Source organism: Grus americana, chromosome 22, assembly GCF_028858705.1.
Source record: "Grus americana isolate bGruAme1 chromosome 22, bGruAme1.mat, whole genome shotgun sequence".
NCBI lineage: Eukaryota > Metazoa > Chordata > Aves > Gruiformes > Gruidae > Grus > Grus americana.
Window position 1 is genome coordinate 1095366 of NC_072873.1, and position 19443 is coordinate 1114808.

At 70.5% G+C, this 19443-nt stretch overlaps 3 protein-coding genes across 9 annotated transcripts; all 3 read left to right on the forward strand.

Annotated features, from left to right (window-relative positions):
- Positions 1-456: 456 nt before the first annotated feature.
- Positions 457-2370, forward strand: LOC129195615 (pancreatic hormone-like). Its single transcript, XM_054801839.1, has 4 exons — positions 457-581; positions 1150-1330; positions 1943-2014; positions 2224-2370. Exons 2-3 carry the CDS (start codon positions 1152-1154, stop codon positions 2004-2006), a joined length of 243 nt encoding a protein of 80 aa, XP_054657814.1. The 5' UTR covers positions 457-581; positions 1150-1151; the 3' UTR covers positions 2007-2014; positions 2224-2370.
- Positions 2371-2699: 329 nt separating this feature from the next.
- MPP2 (MAGUK p55 scaffold protein 2) lies at positions 2700-11147 on the forward strand. 7 transcript variants are annotated; one of them, XM_054801550.1, is made up of 12 exons: positions 2700-2761; positions 5036-5154; positions 5816-5968; positions 6052-6201; positions 6784-7011; positions 7981-8112; positions 8413-8518; positions 8676-8771; positions 8934-9095; positions 9539-9741; positions 9819-9947; positions 10036-11147. In XM_054801550.1, the coding sequence occupies exons 1-12, from the start codon at positions 2731-2733 to the stop codon at positions 10210-10212; spliced, it is 1686 nt and encodes a 561-aa protein (XP_054657525.1). In that variant the 5' UTR covers positions 2700-2730; the 3' UTR covers positions 10213-11147. The 7 variants fall into 7 exon arrangements, with proteins under 7 accessions (XP_054657525.1, XP_054657526.1, XP_054657528.1 ...); XM_054801551.1 differs by lacking the exon at positions 2700-2761 and adding an exon at positions 3164-3268; XM_054801553.1 differs by lacking the exon at positions 2700-2761 and adding an exon at positions 3305-3322.
- Positions 11148-12787: 1640 nt separating this feature from the next.
- On the forward strand, positions 12788-18813 carry LOC129195195 (all-trans-retinol 13,14-reductase-like). Its single transcript, XM_054801033.1, has 11 exons — positions 12788-12953; positions 13088-13270; positions 13996-14225; positions 14891-15086; positions 15450-15647; positions 15760-15885; positions 16576-16714; positions 17007-17116; positions 17292-17458; positions 17893-18052; positions 18668-18813. Exons 1-11 carry the CDS (start codon positions 12788-12790, stop codon positions 18811-18813), a joined length of 1821 nt encoding a protein of 606 aa, XP_054657008.1.
- Positions 18814-19443: the final 630 nt, after the last annotated feature.

The window sequence follows — 19443 nt, forward strand, 5'->3', positions numbered from 1 at the left end:
CCCCGTCCCCCCGTCCCCCCATCCCCCTGTCCCCCTGTCCCTCTGTCCCCCCATCCCCCCGTCCCTCTGTCCCCCCATCCCGATCTCGGACCCTTCACCCCCCCCCCGTCCATCTGTGGCTCCTCCCGTGTCGCTCTGTCCCACCGTCCGTCCCTCTGTCCATCCATCGCTGTCCCTCTGTCCTGCCGCCCACCCCTCCCTCCAGCCTCCCCCCTCGCAGCCCCCCAGTTCCCCCCCCCCGTGTCCCGGTCCCTTGTGGGGCGCGATGCTCTGGGGACAGGCGCTGCACACCCCGGCCCCGCCGGGAGCCCCCCCAGCCCAGGGTCAAACATTAACCAGGGCTGTGCGAGGGGCCGGGTGTCCCTGCCCCCCCCCCCAATGGCCCCTGGCCCCCCCCGGCCACGTGGCCACCTGGCCGCAGGTGCTGCGTGACATCGGCTGGGGGGGCCGGGGGGATATAAGGGCCCGCGCCACGGTGGCAGCGGTGTCACTGAGGAACCGGGGAGCCGTCGGCAGCGTCCCCCCATCTCGCCGCGTCCCCTCGTCTCGCCGTGTCCTCGTGCCACCGCTCGTGGAAGCAGGTGAGCGGGGCCGGGGCTGGGGAGGGGGCGGCGGCACCCGGGCGGAGGGGTGGGTGGGTGTGCAGGGGGGCACAGGGCCAGCGAGCGTGGCGCATGCCAAACGGTGTGTGCGCGTGTGCAAGAGTGTGTGCGCGCGTGCATACAGGTGTGAATGGGGTGCGCACACACGTGTGCAAGGCTGAGTGCGCACATCTGTGTGTACGGGTGGAAAAGGGGTGCGCACGTGCGTGTGTGCGCTCTGGCGTTTTGCGCACCCTGGGAGTGGGGAGCGTGCGCGTGCATGTGCACAGCTGTACGTGTGCACGTGTATACAGCGATGCGTGTGTGCTGCAGGAGTGAGATTTTGCGTGTGCACGCTTGAAGCAGAGGTGAGCGCGTGTGAGTGTGCAAGGGGGGTCTGCGCACGGCTCTGTGTGCGTGCGGAGCGGTGCGCGCGTGTCCACGTGTGACTGCACGCGTGCATGTGCGTGCACCCGGGCGCTGTGCGTGCGTGCGTGTTCGTGTGCGTGCGGCGCGGCGCGGAGCGCGGTGCCCTCGGCGGAGCCTGAGGCCACGGTGTGCGGCGCAGCCATGGCTCCCCGCTGGCCCTCCCTGCTGCTCCTCGCCTGCGCCCTGGCGCTGCTGGCCGGGCACCCCGCCGCCGCCGGCCCCGCGCAGCCCACCTACCCCGGGGACGACGCGCCCGTCGAGGACCTCGTCCGCTTCTACAACGACCTCCAGCAGTACCTCAACGTGGTGACGCGACACCGGTGAGCGGCGGGGCGGTGGTGGGGGCGCGGCTGCGGGACCCCCCCGACGCGCTGCCCGGTTGCAACGTGCTCCCCGTCGCAATGTGCTCCCGATAGTAACGCACTCCCCATTGCAACGTGCTCCCCGTCGCAGCGTACCCCCTGTTGCAACGTACTCCCCATTGCGATGCTCTCCCTGTTGCAATTTGTTTACCTGCTGCAACCAGAGCTTTGTTGCAGCGCCCTCCCCGTCGCAATGTGCTCCCCGTCACAGCGCGCTCCCCGTTGCAATGCGCTCCCCGTCGCAATATGCTGCCTGTTGCAGCGTGCTCTCCTGCTGCAACGAGCCCCCCATTGCACCACGCCATCGCACCACGCTGCCTCGTTGCAACCCGCTCGACCGCAGCAACCGGCTCGCTGTTGCAATGCAATTCCCGCTGCAGCGCGCTCCCTGCTGCAACCTGCTGCCATCACCACGCGCTCCCAATTGCAACGTGTTCCCCGCTGCAGCACACCGCTCCCCTGCGACTCGCTCCCTCGCTGCACCCTTTGCTCGCTGCAGCCAGCTCCCCCGCTGCAATGCGCTCCCCATCGCGTGGCGTTGCCCCCCGATAACGTGCTCCCCCCTCGCAGGTACGGCAAACGGTCGGGCGGCCGGGCGCTGTGCGAGGAGCCTTTCGGCGCCGCGGGGTGCTGAGCTCCCAGGTGAGGGGTGGCAGGCGGGGGTCTGCGCATCGACAGAGCTGGGGGGGGCTGGATGCTCGGTGAACCCCCCCAGCGCCAGCCGTGCCTCAGTTTCCCCAACGGGCATCGTCCTGGGTGGAGGCGGGGGAGTCCCGGGGCGGGGGACACGAGGCTGGGGAGTCTGGGGGGGCACTGTGGGGTGCCGGGGTGCTGACCCTCTCTCATTGCAGGGACAACGCTGGGGCCGAGCGGGTGAAGAGGAGCCCAGGGGTGGGGGGGCTGCTGCACCCACAGCACCCGCAGCACCCACAGCACCCACAGCACCCACAGCACCCGTCACTCCTGGCCCCTCCCAACAATAAACCCCCTTGCAGCCACCTCCTGCCTCTGCCTGCTTGGGGGGACGGGGGCGTCTGGGGGGGCTGGGGGCACTGGGGGCACTGGGGCTATTGGGGGTGTCGGTGCTGGGGACACTGGTGCTGGGCCGCAGCGTGGGGTGCCCCACTGTGTGGGTGGTGTCCCCCGTGGGGCACAATGTAGGGCTGGGGCGGCCGTGGGGACCTTGTGAGCGTGCACATGCCTGTGGCGCACTCACACACGTACACACGTGTGTGCAAGCACACGCCTGTGCGCCCCAGGGTGCCCGAGCGTGCCTGGCCACCACACGCCTGCGCGGCCGTCCCCGTCCCTGTCGGTGCCAGTCACACGTGCCCGGCCGTGCCCGCAGCACCGCAGAGATGCCGGCGGCCGCCCCCGGCTCTGCCACGGGTGAGTGTTCACCAGGCTGGGGCTTGCACACGCACAGGCACACACGTGTGCAAGCATCCCCCCGGGTGTGCACGTGGGTGCAGGTGCTGGGGGGATGGCTCGCGCTGGGGCCACAGGGTGCGTGTGCCGCAGGGGCTGCGGGCGCAGGGTGTGCACATGCGTGTGCACAGGGCACACCCAGGCCTGGTGCCATGCGTGTGCAAGGGGGGGGTGGTGCCTGCGCGGGCGCTGCGCGGGTGGGCACCTGCCCCTGTGTGCGTATATGTTCGTGCGTGTGCGTGGGTGCGTGTGCGTGCAGGTGCGTGTGCACACGCGCGGGGCGCGGTCCCTTTAAATCCGCGTGTGTCCCCCCCCCCGCGCGGCGCTCCCCGGCCGCCCCCCCCCCCGCTGCCATGGCAACAGCGCGGCCCCGCGCCCCCACCCCCCCTTAAAGGGGCCGAGCCCGGCGGTTCCCCCCGCCCCAAACCGCGGGAAGCTGCGTGGCTGCGTGCGGGGGGGCTCCCACGGGTGAGCAGGCACGGGGGAGCGGGTGTGGGAGTGCACGGGGGTGTGCAAGCAGGGGTGAGCAGGCACGGGGGTGGGCACGCACGGGTGGGCATGCACAGCGTGTGTGCCCGTGGGTTTGCACGTGAGCGTGAGCATGCACGGGGGGGTTGCGCACGCTTGGGTGTGGGCGTGCAGAGGAACACGCGTGTGTCAGCATGTGTGCACGCATGGGTGTGCACGAGTGGGTGCAGCATGCGTGCATGGGTCTACACACGTGTGTAAGCATGCACAGGTACGTGTGCCTGCGGGTGCTCAGGGTTGTGCGTGCTCACACACGCGTGTGCACGCAGGTACGTGTGCGTGCAACATACATCGGTACGCACATGAACGCACACGGGTCTCCGCACGGTGCATGAGTGTGTGAGCGTGCACAGGTGTGTGCTCGTCCACACGAGCGCATATGGTCGCTCACACGGGTGTGCACACGCGCGAGCACGCAGAGGTGCGTGTGCATTAACTACGCCCGTGTCTGTGAGCACACCCGGCCGCGGGTGTGCAAGGTGTTTGCACGCGCGAGGGCCGACGTGTCGCGACCGTAGCAGGGATCGCGCGTGCACGCGTGTGCAAGGCCCTGGGCGGAGGGGGCCGGGTGGGGGCCCCACGCGGGGCGGGGGGTGCCGCGGTACCCGGATCTGGGGGGCGGGCGGAGGCCGGCTCTGCCCCCGCAGCCATGAGCGGCCCCGGCCGTGGGTCCCCGCCGCGCGCCCCGGGCCCCCCCATCGCCCCCCTGGGCCCCCAAGGTAGGGGCGGGGGGGGGGGGGGGCGGGGGGGGGACCCGGGGGGGGCGATGCCACGCAGGGGGCTGGCGTGGGCAGGGGGTGTTTGGGGATGGGGGGGGAGATGGAGGCAGGGAGATGGGGGGGTGTCTTGGGTCGTGCCGTGACCCCCCAGATATGGGGGGGCTGTCTGGATTGCAACCCCCCCCCCCGGCTGCATCATCGCGAGCATCCCCCGCCATTGCGGTGCCGCCTCCAGCGCAGCGGCGCCCGGTTGCATCGCACCCCCCCCGACTGCATCGCACCCCCCCCGACTGCATTGCAACACCCCCCCAATTGCATCGCACCCCCCGATGGCACTGCCCCCCCCCGCTGTATTGCAACACCCATATTTGCATTGCCCCCCCCCCCCCGTGTTGTGACCCTCCATTTGCGTGGCCCCCCCCTTTTGCCGTGCACCCCCCAGCTGCTGTGTGTACGGGGTGTGGGGAATCCGCCCCCCCGGGGGGATTTTGGGGGATTTCTCCCCACATCACCAGGGCAGCCCCCCTCCCCCCCAAGTCCTGGCTTTGGGGGGGCTCTTCTCGTGGTCCCCACTGTGGGGACTGGGGGTACGCTGCAACCCCCTGCAGGTACGGGGGGGTGGGGGGTCCTGGGGGGTTTAGGGGGACAGCAGGTCTGGGGGGGGGGTGAGCTCGTTGCACGGGGATGGGACGCTCCTCGGCTGGGGAAACTGAGGCACGGGGGGGGCTGTGGTGCTGGGCAGCCGGGCTTGGACCTTCCCCCCGCCCCGAGGTGTTGGGGGGCTCCAGGCGAAGCAGGGTGACGATGCCGGGGGGTGGGGGGGGGCACATCCTTACGTCTGTCCTTCCTGCGTCCCCCCCGTCCCTGCCGGGTCCGTAACCATGGGGTGAGGGGGGCGGGATGGGGCACACCCCACCCCCCCCCCCCGCTCCATTGGGCTTTCACCCCCATCGCTGCTCTCTGCCCCCCCCGTGTCCCTGCCCCCCAGCCATGCAGCAGGTCCTGGACAACCTGATGGGGCTCCCCGGCACCCCGGGGGCCGCCGACCTGGACCTCATCTTCCTGCGCGGCATCATGGAGAGCCCCATAGTGAGGTCCTTGGCGAAGGTACGGTGCACGGGGGGGCACGCGCGCGTGTCCCCCTCCCGTCCCCCTGCTGCAGGCGGCAGCGAGCGGGCCGCGGGGGATGTGGGAGCACGGGGGGTGTGCACGGGTGGGTGTGCGTGGGTGGGCAAGTGTGTATGGGTGCACGAGTGTGCGTGTGGGCGTGCACATGTGTGCCTGTGGTGCGTGGAGGAAGATGCACACGTGTGGATGCACGCACACGTGTGTGTGCATATGTGCACGGGCATGCATGTATGTGTGCATGGATGCATGCAAGCGCGTGTGTATGCATACACGGATGTACGCTCACACGTGTGTGTGCATACAGGGAGGCATGTGCACATGCACATGTATGTATGCATGTCCGTGCATGTAGATGCACGGGTTGGTGTGGTGATGTGCGTGCAAGGGCGTGCGTGCACGTGCATGCCCAAGCGTGCACTCGAGGATGTGCACATGCGTGCATCCAAAAGGGCGGGTTTGCACGTGCGTGTGCACGCAGGGTGCTACGCGTGCGCAAAGGGCACGTGTGCGCGCTCTTGCGTGTGTGTGCTTTTGCGTGTGCGTGCGTGTGCACACCGGGCTGTGCTGTGGGCCGGCCCCCCCCCCCCGCCTGGGGAGCAGTTGGCGGGTTGGGGGCCCCTGACCCCCCCGGCCCCCGCAGGCCCACGAGCGGCTGGAGGAGACGAAGCTGGAGGCGGTGCGGGACAACAACGTGGAGCTGGTGCAGGAGATCCTGCGCGACATCGGGCACCTGGTGCGGCAGGACAGCGCGGCCGCCGAGCTGGCACGCATCCTGCGCGAGCCCCACTTCCAGGTGGGGTGCGCGACGCCCGCGCGTGCGATGCGCGTGTGCGAGGGCGTGCGCCAGGCGGGCGTGACCGCCGCCGCCTGTTGCAGTCCCTGCTGGAGACCCACGACTCGGTGGCCTCCAAGAGCTACGAGACGCCCCCGCCCAGCCCCGTCCTGGATCCGGCCTTCAACAACCAGCCTGTGCCCCCCGATGCCGTGCGCATGGTGGGCATCCGCAAGACGGCCGGCGAGAACCTGGTGAGCCCCAGCCTGGGGCACGGTGGGGTGCTGGGGGCATGGTGGGGTGCTGGGGGCATTGCCAGGGGCATTGCGGGGTGCTGGGGGCATTCCTGGGGGTGTTGCAGGGTGCTGGGGTGTTGCTGGGGGCATCATGGGGTGCTGGGGCGTTGCAGGGTGCTGGGGCTGTGGACACTGGGGGTGTTGCAGGGTGCTGGGGTGTTGCTGGGGGCATTGTGGGGTGCTGTGGTGTTGCAGGGTGCTGGGGCTGTGGACGTTGAGGGTGTTGCAGGGTGCTGGGGCAGTGCTGGGGGCATTGCGGGGTGCTGGGGGCATTGTGGGGTGCTGGGGGTATTCCTGGGGGTGTTGCAAGGTTCTGGGGCGTTGCTGGGGGCGTTGCAGGATTCGGGGGCGTTGCAGGGTGCTGGGGGCATTGTGGGGTGCTGGGGACATTGCAGGGTGCTGGGGCTGTGGACACTGGGGGTGTTGCAGGGTGCTGGGCCCATTGCAGGGTGCTGGGGCGTTGCGGGGTGCTGGGTGGGTGGCGCGGGGCAGCGCTGCGGGGACACGGACGCGGGGCTGACGCGGGGCCGTGCCGCCCAGGGGGTGACGTTCCGGGTGGAGCGGGGGGAGCTGGTCATCGCCCGCATCCTGCACGGGGGCATGGTGGCGCAGCAGGGGCTGCTGCACGTGGGGGACGTCATCCGGGAGGTGAACGGGCGGGAGGTGGGCAGCGACCCGCGGGCACTGCAGGACAGCCTGCGCCACGCCAGCGGCAGCGTCGTCCTCAAGATCCTGCCCAGCTACCAGGAACCCCACCCGCCCCGGCAGGTACCGCCCAGCACCCCGCGCCCAGCACCCAGCACCCTGCACCCAGCACCCTGCACCCTGCCCGCGAGTCCCCCTGCCCTGTGTCCCCCCGTCCCCGTGCCACCCTCTCCATGCTCACGTGTCGCACGTCCCCCTGCCCCACGTCCCTGTCCCCCTGCCATGTGCCTCATGTCCCCGCATGTCCCCTGAGCCCCCCGGACCCCCCGTCCCCCTGCCCAGGGCCCCTGCATACCGGTGGCCCCATGCCCACGTGCCCTGTGGCTAGCGGGACCCCGGTGTCCCCCGCTGCACCCCCAGCACCGGTGAGGGCACCCGGCTGCGGCGGCACTGTCCCTGTCCCTGTCCCCATCCCCACGGCAGGACCGGGGTGCCCGGGTGGCAAAGGGTGCCGTGTCCCCCCCGCCTCCCCCCGCCGGCCCGGCGCAGGCGCCCGCTGTCACCCTGACTCCCTGGGGACAAAGCGGCGCTGTCATCGCATCCCCTGGCACCGCGCGTCCCCGCGCATCGCCCTGCTGCTGCCGGTGCCGGGCAGGGGTCCCGCGTGCAAGCACACGCGTGTGCGGCGTGGCGTGCGTGTGCGCGGCTGCTCCCGCACAGATGTGTACCATCGTGGGTGCGGCGGCGGCGGCGCTGGGAGCGTGCGTGTGCCTGTGCGTGGGTGTGGGGCTGTGCGTGGGTGCTGCCGTGGGTGCCCTGTGGGGCACGGCGGCGGCTGCCGGTGCCGCCTGCGTGTCCGCCGGTGCCGCGCGTGCCTGGCTGCACCGGGTGACGGGGGGACGCTGGGGCGGGGAGGGCGCCTAGCGAGGTGCACACGCGTGTGTGCGAGTGTGCGTGTGCGGCTCAGCTCCTGCATTTCCCACCGGCACGCTGGGGAAACTGAGGCACGGGCCGGCAGCGTCCGGGTGATGCAGAGAGGGGAACCCAGGCGTCCGGCTGCCCCCCCCCCCCGCTGACCCCCCCGGTCCCCAGGTCTTTGTCAGGTGCCACTTCGACTACGACCCGGCCACCGACAGCCTCATCCCCTGCAAGGAGGCCGGGCTCAAGTTCACGGCCGGTGACCTGCTGCAGATCGTCAACCAGGACGACTCCAACTGGTGGCAGGTCGGGGGGGGGCGGGGGGGGTCCTGGCCCTTTGCCCCCCGCCCCTCCTGCGGGTCCCCCTGGCAGCTGGCGTGCGTGGAGGGTCAGGGGGGTCCTGGGGCTGGGGGGGGTCCCTGGGAACTCGGGGGGGTCCCTGTGGGGCTTGGGGGTTCCCTGGCGGGAGGGGAGGGTCCCTGGAGATGGGGGGGGGGTCCCTGGAGCTGGGAGGGGGGGGTCCCTGTGGGGCAGGTGGGGGGGATCCGTGGGGCTGGGGGGGCCCCCCTGGGGCAGGGGTCCCCACACGCGGCGCTGTCCCCCCAGGCGTGCCACGTGGAGGGGGGCAGCGCGGGGCTGGTGCCCAGCCAGCTGCTGGAGGAGAAGCGCAAAGCCTTCGTCAAGCGGGACGTGGAGGTGGCCCCCACCTCCGGTACGGACCCCCGGCCCTCGGCGGGGACGTGGCCCTGGGGGGGGACAGGCGGTCGCCTCCTGAGGGGGAGCACGGCGGGTCCCCCGCGCCCCGTGGCGACGTCCCCGTGCCATGGCGCTGCCCCGTGCCACGGCACCGTCCCTGTCCCCGTCCCCAGCTCAGCCCACCCCCGTGCCCTCGGCAGGGGCCCTCTGTGGCAGCCTCAGCGGGAAGAGGAAGAAGAGGATGATGTACCTGACGACGAAGAACGCGGGTGAGCGTCCCCCGATGGCGTCCCCCTGGGGAAAGGGGGGCAGTCCCCCGGCCGTGCCCACGGCAGGCTCGCGGTGACACCTCATGGGACGGGGTGCCCCGGGGTCCCCGCGGCACCCGGCTCGGGGTCCCGCCACGGGTGACGGCCCCGTCCCTCACCCAGAGTTCGACCGCCACGAGCTGCTGATCTACGAGGAGGTGGCCCGCATGCCCCCCTTCCGCCGGAAAACCCTGGTGCTCATCGGTGCGCAGGGCGTGGGGCGCCGCAGCCTCAAGAACAAGCTCATCATGTCGGACCAGGCGCGCTACGGCACCACCATCCCCTGTGAGTGTCCCCGCGGCCCCGCCAGCGTCACCGTCCCCGTGAGCAGCACCACCATTCCCATGAGCATCACCATCCTTCACCAGCGTCACCGTCCCCATAAGCATCGCTGTCCGCGAGAGCATCACCGTCCCCGCCAGCATCACCACCCTTCACCAGCGTCACCATCCCCGTGAGCCTCACCATCCCTCACCAGTATCACTGTCCCCGCCGGCATCACTGTCCCCCACCACCGTCATCATTCCCAAGTGTCCCCGTCCCCCGTGAGCATCGCCATCCTCGTGAACATCCGCGGCACAGCTCAACCGGCCGGCGCCAGGGAGCGCACCCCTGGGCGTGCGGGTGCAGCATGGCAGCCCCGTGGCCGTCCCCGTGGGCTGCGGGTGCCCCTCGGGGTGGGACCCCGGGGCAGGCGGGTGGCACTCAGACGGGCCGTCCCCGTGCAGACACATCGCGGAAGCCGAAGGAGAGCGAGAAGGACGGGCACGGGTACCGCTTCGTGTCGCGGGGGGAGATGGAGGCGGACATCAAGGCGGGGCGGTACCTGGAGCACGGCGAGTACGAGGGCAACCTCTACGGCACCAAGATCGACTCCATCCGCGCCGTGGTAGAGGCCGGCAAGATGTGCATCCTGGACGTCAACCCCCAGGTAGGGCACCCAGCGGGGACGTGCACCGAGGGGGGGGCCCCCCGCCCCGGGGCTCAGCGCTGTCCCCTCCTGCCCAGGCAGTGAAGGTGCTGAGAACGGCTGAGTTCGTGCCATATGTGGTCTTCATCGAAGCCCCCGGCCCCGAGACGCTGCGGGCCATGAACCGGGCGGCGCTGGAGAGCGGGGTGGCCACCAAGCAGCTCACGGTGGGTGCCCTCCCTGGGGGGCAGAAGGGAAAGGGGGGGGGGGCACGGGGAGCGATGGGGAAACTGAGGCAGGGTTTGTGCGGGGCAGGAGGCCGACGCCAGGCGCACGGTGGAGGAGAGCAGCCGGATCCAGCGCGGTTACGGCCACTACTTCGACCTCAGCCTGACCAACGACGACCTGGAGCGCACCTTCGGGCGGCTGCGGGACGCCATGGAGCGCCTGCGCGCCCAGCCCCAGTGGGTGCCCGTCAGCTGGGTGTACTAGTGCCCCCCCGGGGGTCCCCACCCCCCGAGGGCTGCAGGGGGAGGAGGGTGGTTGTGCCCCGCGCTGTCTCACCCACCAGTGTGATGAGCTCGCCGTGCTCAGTGCCACGAGGGGGGGCTGGCTCTGTGTGGAGCCCCCCCCTCGCCCCAGCCCGGCCCCTCTCTCCCTCCCACCCAGCCCCAGATTTACTGGGGGGGGGGGGAGGGGGGGCAGAAGTGGCCGGTGGGGTCCCATGGGGGGGGTCAGCCCCCCCACCGTGCCCAGCACCCACACAGCTAATTCACTGCCAAAACCTCACCCCCTCCCCGACGGAGCCCCCCCCCCCGCCCAGCTGGGGCTGCTGCAGGCTGGGGGGCACAGGGAGGATGGGGGTCCCCTGGCGCTGTGCAGCCCCGTGCCTCAGTTTCCCCGTGGGGAAGCCCACCCTGTCCCACGGCAGTGTGTGGGTCGGGACCCCCAGGGCTGGGGGGGGGGGGGGAATGTCCCACCCACGGCCCCACACGCTGCCGTGGGCCCAGGCATCCTGGCTTACCCCCCCCATCACACCCCCAGGGACCCCCTTTCAGCCTGAGCAGGGTGGGGGTCCCTGCGGCCCCTGTGCCCCCATCACCCTTCCCAGGTAGCAATAACCCCCCCAGCCCCCCTGCCCGCGTGGGTTGGCCCTGTAATTAACCCTTAATTAACCCTGTAATTAACCCCCGGGGAAGGCGCTGCGGCTGGGGGCTCACTGGGGCGCTGCCGGGGGTGTCTCGGGGGGGGGGGGGGGCTGCCGTAGGGTGACCCCCGAGGGATGGGGACACAGGGAGTGCAGCGCACACGCGTGTGCATAGGCACCTGCACGTGTGTGCCCCTGTCCCAGCGGGGGATACGTGTGTGTCCCCTGCACTGGGGCCCCCTCGCTGCAGCCCCCCCCCCCCCCCATTGCTCCTTTTTGGTACTTTGCTGTCACTTTTATTAAAGATACAGAGAGAAAAGCGGCGGGACTGTCCCTCGGGGCTGGGGGGGCACTGGGGGGCACTGGGGGGCTGGGGCACCCCGGGGGGGCCGGGGGCACCGGGGGCACCTCTGCCCCCCCGCCCCTCTCCCGCCTGGTGCCGATGGGTTTCTCTCTGTGCCTCGGTGTTTCGCCCCACTTTGGTGCCTGGAGGGTGTTTGTGGGACTGGGGGGGTGTGCACACGCGTGTGCGTGTGTGTGCGTGCGTGTGTGCGTGCACGCGTGTGAGGGTGTGCACACGTGGTTATTTGGGGTTTGGTGGTTGTGGGTGCTGGGGGGGGCTGGGGGGGGGGTGTGGGTGGGTGTGCACGCGTGTGCGCGTGTGTGGCGTTGCACGCACAGGCCTTTACTTGGTGCTGCCGGGAGAGGTCAGCAGAGCTGAAGGCACCAGAGCTGAGTGTGCGGCGGGGTGTGTGTGTGCGCGTGTGTGTGTGTGTGCACGCGCGGGTGGGTGGGGAAGGGGTGTGTGTGGGGTGGGTAAGGGTGTGCAGTGTGTCCTTGCACAGGGTTGTGTGTATGGGTGCACACCTGAGTGTTTGCACAGATGTTTGTGTTTATGGGTGTGCATGCGTTAGCCCGTGTGAGTGTGTACAGTTTGCTTGCACAGCTGTGTGTCGGTGTGCACGTGCTTCCTTGCACAAGTGTGGGTGCACATGCATTTGCACATCTGCATGTGTGCACGCACGCATCTGTGTGTGTGTGCAGCACCCAGCATACCAGCACCCACCAGTGCCACACGCCCCTCCACCTCACACACACGCGTGTGCACCGCTCACATGCATGTGCACACACACGCACACACACACACTGCCACCCCGGGGCCTGGCCTGTGTCCCACCATGTCCTACCACTGCCACCAAGGGGTTGGGGGGGGCTGCCCGTCCCGGGGACCCTGTGCTTCCTGGAGTGCACGTGGCTATAGGGTGCTGTGGCCATAGGGTGCCCTGGCTGTAAGGTGCCGTGGCTATAAGGTGCCCTGGCTATTAGCCCCTGTGGCTCTAAGGTGCCCTGGCTACAAGGTGCCCTGGCTATTAGCCCCTGTGGCTCTAAGCCCCTGTGGCTACAAGGTGCCCTGGCTATTAGTCCCTGTGGCTCTAAGGTGCCCTGGCTGTAAGGTGCCGTGGCTATAAGGTGCCCTGGCTATTAGCCCCTGTGGCTACAAGGTGCCCTGGCTATTAGTCCCTGTGGCTCTAAGGTGCCCTGGCTGTAAGGTGCCGTGGCTATAAGGTGCCCTGGCTATTAGCCCCTGTGGCTACAAGGTGCCCTGGCTCTAAGCCCCTGTGGCTCTAAGGTGCCCTGGCTATAAGGTGCCGTGGCTATAAGGTGCCCTGGCTATTAGCCCCTGTGGCTACAAGGTGCCCTGGCTATTAGTCCCTGTGGCTCTAAGCCCCTGTGGCTACAAGGTGCCCTGGCTATTAGCCCCTGTGGCTCTAAGCCCGTGTGGCTCTAAGCTGCTGCAGCTCTGAGGCAGTGCCTGTAATCTCCTCCGTCCGTAAGCTGCCGCGTCTATAAGCCGCGGGGGCTGTGAGGCGCCGGGCTGTACGGTGCGGTGTCCGCAAGGTGCTGTGCGCGGTGGTAGCCATGTGGACCACGCTGCTGCTGCTGGTGGCCCTGGGCACGCTGGCGCTCGGGCTGGTAGCCCACCGGCTGCTGGCCCCGGCCGGCAACCCCTTCGCCAGGCCCCCCCCGGGCCCCCCCCGGCCGCTGGTGACGGACCCGCGCGCCCGCGACAAGGTCCTGAAGCGGGGTGAGTACTGGGTGCCCCCACCCATGGGTGCCCCCGCCATCCGTCCCATTGCACTCTCCCTCCGCACGCGCCCGTGCAACGAGGAACGGGGGCGGGGGGGGGGGGGGGGGGCTGAGGCACACGCATGTGCGCAGGGTTCAGCACCCACCGGGTGCCGCCGGAGCTGGACGCCGTGGTCATCGGCAGCGGCATGGGGGGCCTGGCGGCGGCGGGCACCCTGGCCAAGGCGGGCAAGCGGGTGCTGGTGCTGGAGCAGCACGACCAGGCCGGCGGGTGCTGCCACACCTTCCAGGAGCGCGGCACCGAGTTCGACGTGGGTAAGGACCCCCGGCACCGCAGCCCCCCCGGCCGCCCCGGCACCTGTCTGCCTGCCCGCCTGCGCGTGGGTGTCTGCCTGCACCTGCGCCTGCAGGCAGCGTGCGGGTGTAGCTCGGTGCGTGGGTGCAGGCAGGTGTTACCTACCCCGCCGTGTGTCCGCAGGCCGGTTGCACGCCTGCGTGCATCGCTGCGCAGTGGGGTTGCAGGGTGGGTGCATTTGCAGCGCATCCAGGCAGCGTCTGTGCACGCAGCGTGTGCCGTCTGCCCCGCTCGCACGGTCGGCGAGGGTGTGGGCACGCGCGGCATATGCATCGGGTGCACTGCGCGCACACGCGTGTTGCCGTGCCCGTTTACAGTGTGCACCCAGTAGGTACGCGTGCAGCACCTGCCGTGTTTTTGCGGTGAGCGTGCTGTTCGCACGCAGCGGGCGTTTTTGCAGCGTGCATGCAGTCTGCCGTGCATTGGCAGCGCACGCACAGTTTGCGCGTTGCCGTGTGTGCACGCGACGCACGTGGCATTTGCACGCAGCGTGCACGTGAGTGTGCGTGCGCGCGATGCGCGTGCATGTGGCGTGCGTGCCGCGCTCGCAGCCCAAGCCGTGCCACCGCCCCCCGAGGTGACCCACAAAGCTTAAACACTTAATTCCCCCATCCGCCAGCCGGGGGGTTCCCGCCACGTGTCCCCGCCGTGGGGACAGGCCTGTCGCAGCCCCCCCCGCCCGCAGGCATCCACTACGTGGGGCAGATGCACGAGGGCAGCATGCTGCGCGTGGCGCTGGACCAGCTGACGGACGGGCAGCTGTGCTGGCAGCGCCTGCCCGACCCCTACGACGAGGTGTGCCTGGGGCCCCGGCGCTACCAGCTCCGCGCCGGCAAAGCCGCCTTCGCCGCAGCCCTGGAGGAGCAGTTCCCTGCCGAGCGGGCGGCCATCGGGGAGTTCATGAGGCTCTCCAAGGTGGGGGGTCGGGGACGCCCTGCGGCGGGTGGTGGCACGTCCCCAGGGGGGCTGCTGGGCTCCCTCCGGCTCCCACTGGGCGGCCGGGGACGTGGGGTGGGGATGGCGGGGGCGGCACCGGTGGCTCTGGGTGGGGGCGTGGTGGGGACGCGGGTGGGCGGTCGTGGTGGGGCAGCGGGAACATTGGGGACGCGGGTGGTGGGCATGGGGGGGGACAAGTGCGGTGGGTGTGGTGGGCACACAGGCAGCAGGTGTGGTGGTGACACGGGTGATGGTGGTGACACGGGTGATGGTGGGGACACAGGTGATGGTGGCGACAGGGGTGATGGTGGCCGTGGTGGGGACACGGGTGATGGTGGGGACACGGGTGATGGTGGCAACACGGGTGATGGTGGCCGTGGTGGGGACACAGGTGATGGTGGGGACACAGGTGATGGTGGTGACACGGGTGATGGTGGTGACACGGGTGATGGTGGGGACACAGGTGATGGTGGGGACACGGGTGATGGTGGCCATGGTAGGGACACGGGTGCTGGTAGGGACACGGGTGCTGGGGACACAGGTGGTGCTGGGCTCACGGCAGTGCCAGCCATGAGGAGGTGGCGGTGGGGGTGGCGGGACCGTGGCGGTGGCGGGGGGGTGACGCGGGGCGGGTGCCGGCGCAGATGGCGTCGCGGCACGTGGCGCTGCTGGCGGTGCTGAAGATGGTGCCGCGCTGGCTGGCCGCCCTCCTGGTCCGCACCGGCCTCATCTACCGCGTCTCGCCCGTGTTCCGCATGGCGGCTGCCAGCCACAGCGAGGCCGTGGCCCGGCTGACGGCCGACCGCGACCTGCGCGCCCTGCTCAGCTACCTCTTCTACGGTCAGGGGGCCGTCGCGATAGGGAGGGGGCCGTCGCGATAGGGGAGTGCACCATGGTGACTGAGGAGGGCTGTATTGCAATGGGGTGGCTGTGTCGCGATAGGGGAGGGCCGTGTCATGGTAAAGGAGGGCCATGTCATGACAGGGGAGGGCGCTATCACGATAGGGGAAGGCTGTGTTGCAATGGGGAGGGCTGTGTCGCAATAGGGCAGGCTGTGTCATGATCTGGGAGGACCACGGTGCAATAGGTGAGAGCCATATCGTGACAGGGGAGGCCATGTCACGACAGGGGAGGGCTGCCCCGCGTTGGGGCGGGGGCCGGCCGTGCCCGCGTCCCCCCCATCGTCCCCCCCCCCGTCCCCAGGCACGGCCCCGCGGGACTCCAGCTTCCTGGTGAACGTGCTGATGGTGCACCACTACCAGCGGGGCGCCTGGTACCCGCGGGGGGGGGCCAGCGAAATCGCCTTCCACGCCGTGCCCCTCATCGAGCGCGCGGGGGGGGCCGTGCTGGTGCGCGCCCCCGTCACCCGCATCCTCGTCTCCTCCGCCGGCACCGCCGTGGGTGAGCGCGACCCCCACCCCAGCCCCCCCACCCCGCCGCGGGGGGACACGGGGCAGGATGGGGACAGGGTGGCGGCGCCCCGCGCCCCCCCTCACCCCCCCGCGCCTCCCAGGGGTGGTGGTGCAGAAGGGGCCGAGCGAGGAGGAGGTGGAGATCTTCGCCCCTCTCGTCATCTCCGACGCCGGCATCTTCAACACCTTCGGCAAGCTGCTGCCCCCCCCGCTCCGCAGCCACCCAGGTACCGTGTCCCCGGGACCCCCGGCCCCGCTGCCACAGCACCCCAGCATCCCAGTGGCCCCAGCATCCCCAGCATCCTGTGTCCCTGGCGTTCCCAGTGTCCCCAGCATCCCAGTGTCCCTGGCAGCCCTACGTTCCCGGCATTCCCGGCATCACCACGGTCCCCAGCACCCCCGTGTCCCTGGTGTCCCCAGCATCCCCAGCTCCCCAGTGTCCCCAGCATCTCCAGAGTCCCCGTGTCCCTGGTGGCCCCAGCACCCCAGCGTCCCCAGCACCCCAGTGTCCCCAGCACCCCAGTGTCCCGTGTCCCTGGTGTCCCCGGTGTCCCCAGCATCCCCAGCATCCTGTGTCCCTGGTGTCCCCAGTGTCCCCAGCATCCCCAGTGTCCCCAGCATCTCCAGAGTCCCCATGTCCCTGGTGGCCCCAGCACCCCAGCACCCCAGTGTCCCCAGCATCCCGTGTCCCTGGCGTCCCCAGTGTCCCCAGCGTCCCCAGCATCCCCAGCATCCCGTGTCCCTGGTGTCCCCAGTGTCCCCAGCATCCCCAGCATCCCGTGTCCCTGGCGTCCCAGCACCCCCGTGTCCCTGACATCCCACATTCCCGGCATCCCCGTGTGTGCTCCCCGCGCGCCCGGCGTCCCCTCCGCAGGGACGGGGTGTCACCTCCCGCACCCCGACCCGCGTCCCCGCAGGCATCCGCTCGCGCCTGGCCATGGTGCGGCACGGCATGGGCTCCTTCCTGGTGTTCGTGGGGCTGCGGGGCAGCGCGGCCGAGCTGGCCCTGCCCCCCACCAACTTCTGGATCTACCCCCACAACGACCTGGACGCCATGTAAGGGGCCCCCGCCACCCCGGGGGGGGCAGGGGGGTGCAGGGGGGGTGCATAGTGGGTGGGGTGGGTGCAGGGGGGTGCAGGGGGGGGTGCACGGCGGGTGAGGTGGGTGCAGAGGGGGTACAGGGCGGATGGGGGGGGTGCGGGGGGGGTGCAGGGCGGTGCAGGGCAGATGGGGTGGGTGCAGGGGGGTGCACAGCAGGAGGGGGGGTGCAGGGGGGTTGCAGGGCAGGAGGGGTGGGTGCGGGGGGGGTGCAGGGGGGGTGCAGGGCACTGCCCGTCCTGCCCGCAGGATGACCCGCTACGCCGCCCTGAGCCGCGATGACGTCCCTGATAACCTGGCCATGATGTTCATCACCTTCCCCGCCGCCAAGGACCCCACCTACGAGCAGCGGCACCCAGGTACGGAGCGGGGCGCCTCCCCCCCCCACATTCCCCCCCCCCCGGCTCTGCAGCCCTGCTGGGCTTTGGGGGCTCAGAGGGTCCCTGATCCCACCAGCCGGGATTGCGGAGCAGGCACCGGGGTGCCCCACGGTGGGACGGGGGGTGTCACCGGTTGTCACCCCCCTCGCGGCAGGCCGGTCGTGCATGACCATCCTGACCATGGCGCGGTACGAGTGGTTCGAGGAGTGGGCCGGGACCCGCGCCAAGCGCCGTGGCCCCGACTACCAGCGGTACAAGATGGCCATCGCCCAGCGGCTGCTGGAGCGGGCACTGCAGCGCTTCCCCCACCTCCGGGACAAGGTGACGGGGGTCCCCACGCTGTCCCCCGCCACGTGGGGTGCCTGGGGGGCCGGGGGTTCCGCAGGGATGGGGGGGTGTAGGGATGGAGTGCTCGCTGCCCTGGGTTGGGGGGGGTCCCTTCAGAGACGGGGTGCTCCACAGGGATGGGTGCGGGGGGGGGAATGGGGTGCACAGCGGGGACTGGGTGTCCTGTGGGGTTGGGGTGCCCCGTGGGAATGGGGTGCCCCATGGGGCTGGGGTGTCCTTTGGGGACAGGGTGCCCTACAAAGCCACGGGGCATCGCGGCCCCCAGGGTCTTTGTGTGGGAGGGGGGGCGCCCCCTGGGTGGGCTCAGACCTGGTGCGGTGGGACCTGCTGCCTGGTGGGACGGCTCTGCCCGTGCCCCCGCGTGCCCCCCGCATGCCCCGAGCCCCCCCGTGCCCCTGCCCGGGCAGGTGGAGTTCGTGGAGGCGGCGTCGCCGCTCACCAACCAGCACTACCTGGCGGCTCCGCGCGGGGAGATGTACGGCACCGAGCACGACGTCGCCCGCTTCAGCCCGGCCGTGGTGGCCGCCATGCGCGCCGAGACGCCCGTGAAGAACCTCTACCTGACGGGTAAGGGACCCCCGGCCCCGTGGCCAGCTCCAGGCTGCAGACAGCGTGCCCAGGGGCTCCCTGCAGCAGGGGGGTCCCTCCCGTGGAGGTGGCCGTGTCCCCCAGGAGGTGGCCATGTCCCCCAGGGTGGTGGCCGTGTCCCCTGGGGGGGTGGCCGTGTCCCCAAGTGGGTGGCCGTGTCCCCCAGGAGGTGGCCGTGTCCCCCAGGGTGGTGGCCATGTCCCCAAGTGGGTGGCCGTGTCCCCCAGGGTGATGATGTGTCCCCCAGGTAGGGTGGCTGTGTCCCCCAGGGAGGGTGGCCATGTCCCCCAAGTGGGTGGCCGTGTCCCCCAGGGTGATGATGTGTCCCCCAGGATGGTGGCCGTGTCCCCAAGTGGGTGGCCGTGTCCCCCAGGGTGATGATGTGTCCCCCAGGATGGTGGCCGTGTCCCCCAAGTGGGTGGCCGTGTCCCCCAGGGTGATGATGTGTCCCCCAGGGAGGGTGGCTGTGTCCCCCAGGGAGGGTGGCCATGTCCCCCAGGAGGTGGCCGTGTCCCCCAGGGTGGTGGCCATGTCCCCAAGTGGGTGGCCGTGTCCCCCGGGGGGTGGCCGTGCCCCACTGCAGCTCGTCCCCAGGGCAGGACGTGTTCAGCTGTGGGCTGGCGGGGGCCCTGCACGGGGGGCTGCTGTGTGCCTCTGCTGTCCTGGGCCGCCTGCTCTACCTGGACCTGCTGCTCCTCAAGAAGAAGATCAAGCGGCGCCGGGGCCGGCAAGCGGCGTGAGTGGCTGGGGACACCCGCCGTGGGGACAGCCCCGTGCTGGGGACCATGCGCCGGGCTCAATAAACCCCGATGTCCCGCTGGCCTGGGCCCGTCTCTCGTGGGGATGGGGTGGGGTGGGGTGGGGATGGGATGGGATGGGGATGGGGATGGGGATGGGATGGGGATGGGGATGGGGATGGGATGGGGATGGGATGGGGATGGGATGGGGATGGGGATGGGATGGGATGGGGATGGGATGGGGATGGGATGGGGATGGGATGGGAATGGGGATGGGATGGGGATGGGGATGGGGATGGGGATGGGGATGGGATGGGATGGGGATGGGATGGGGATGGGATGGGATGGGATGGGGTGGGATGGGATGGGGATGGGATGGGATGGGGATGGGGATGGGATGGGATGGGATGGGGATGGGATGGGGATGGGGATGGGATGGGATGGGATGGGGATGGGGTGGGATGGGGATGGGATGGGATGGGATGGGATGGGATGGGATGGGGTGGGATGGGGATGGGGATGGGATGGGATGGGATGGGATGGGGATGGGATGGGGATGGGATGGGGATGGGATGGGATGGGGATGGGATGGGGATGGGATGGGGTGGGATGGGATGGGGATGGGATGGGATG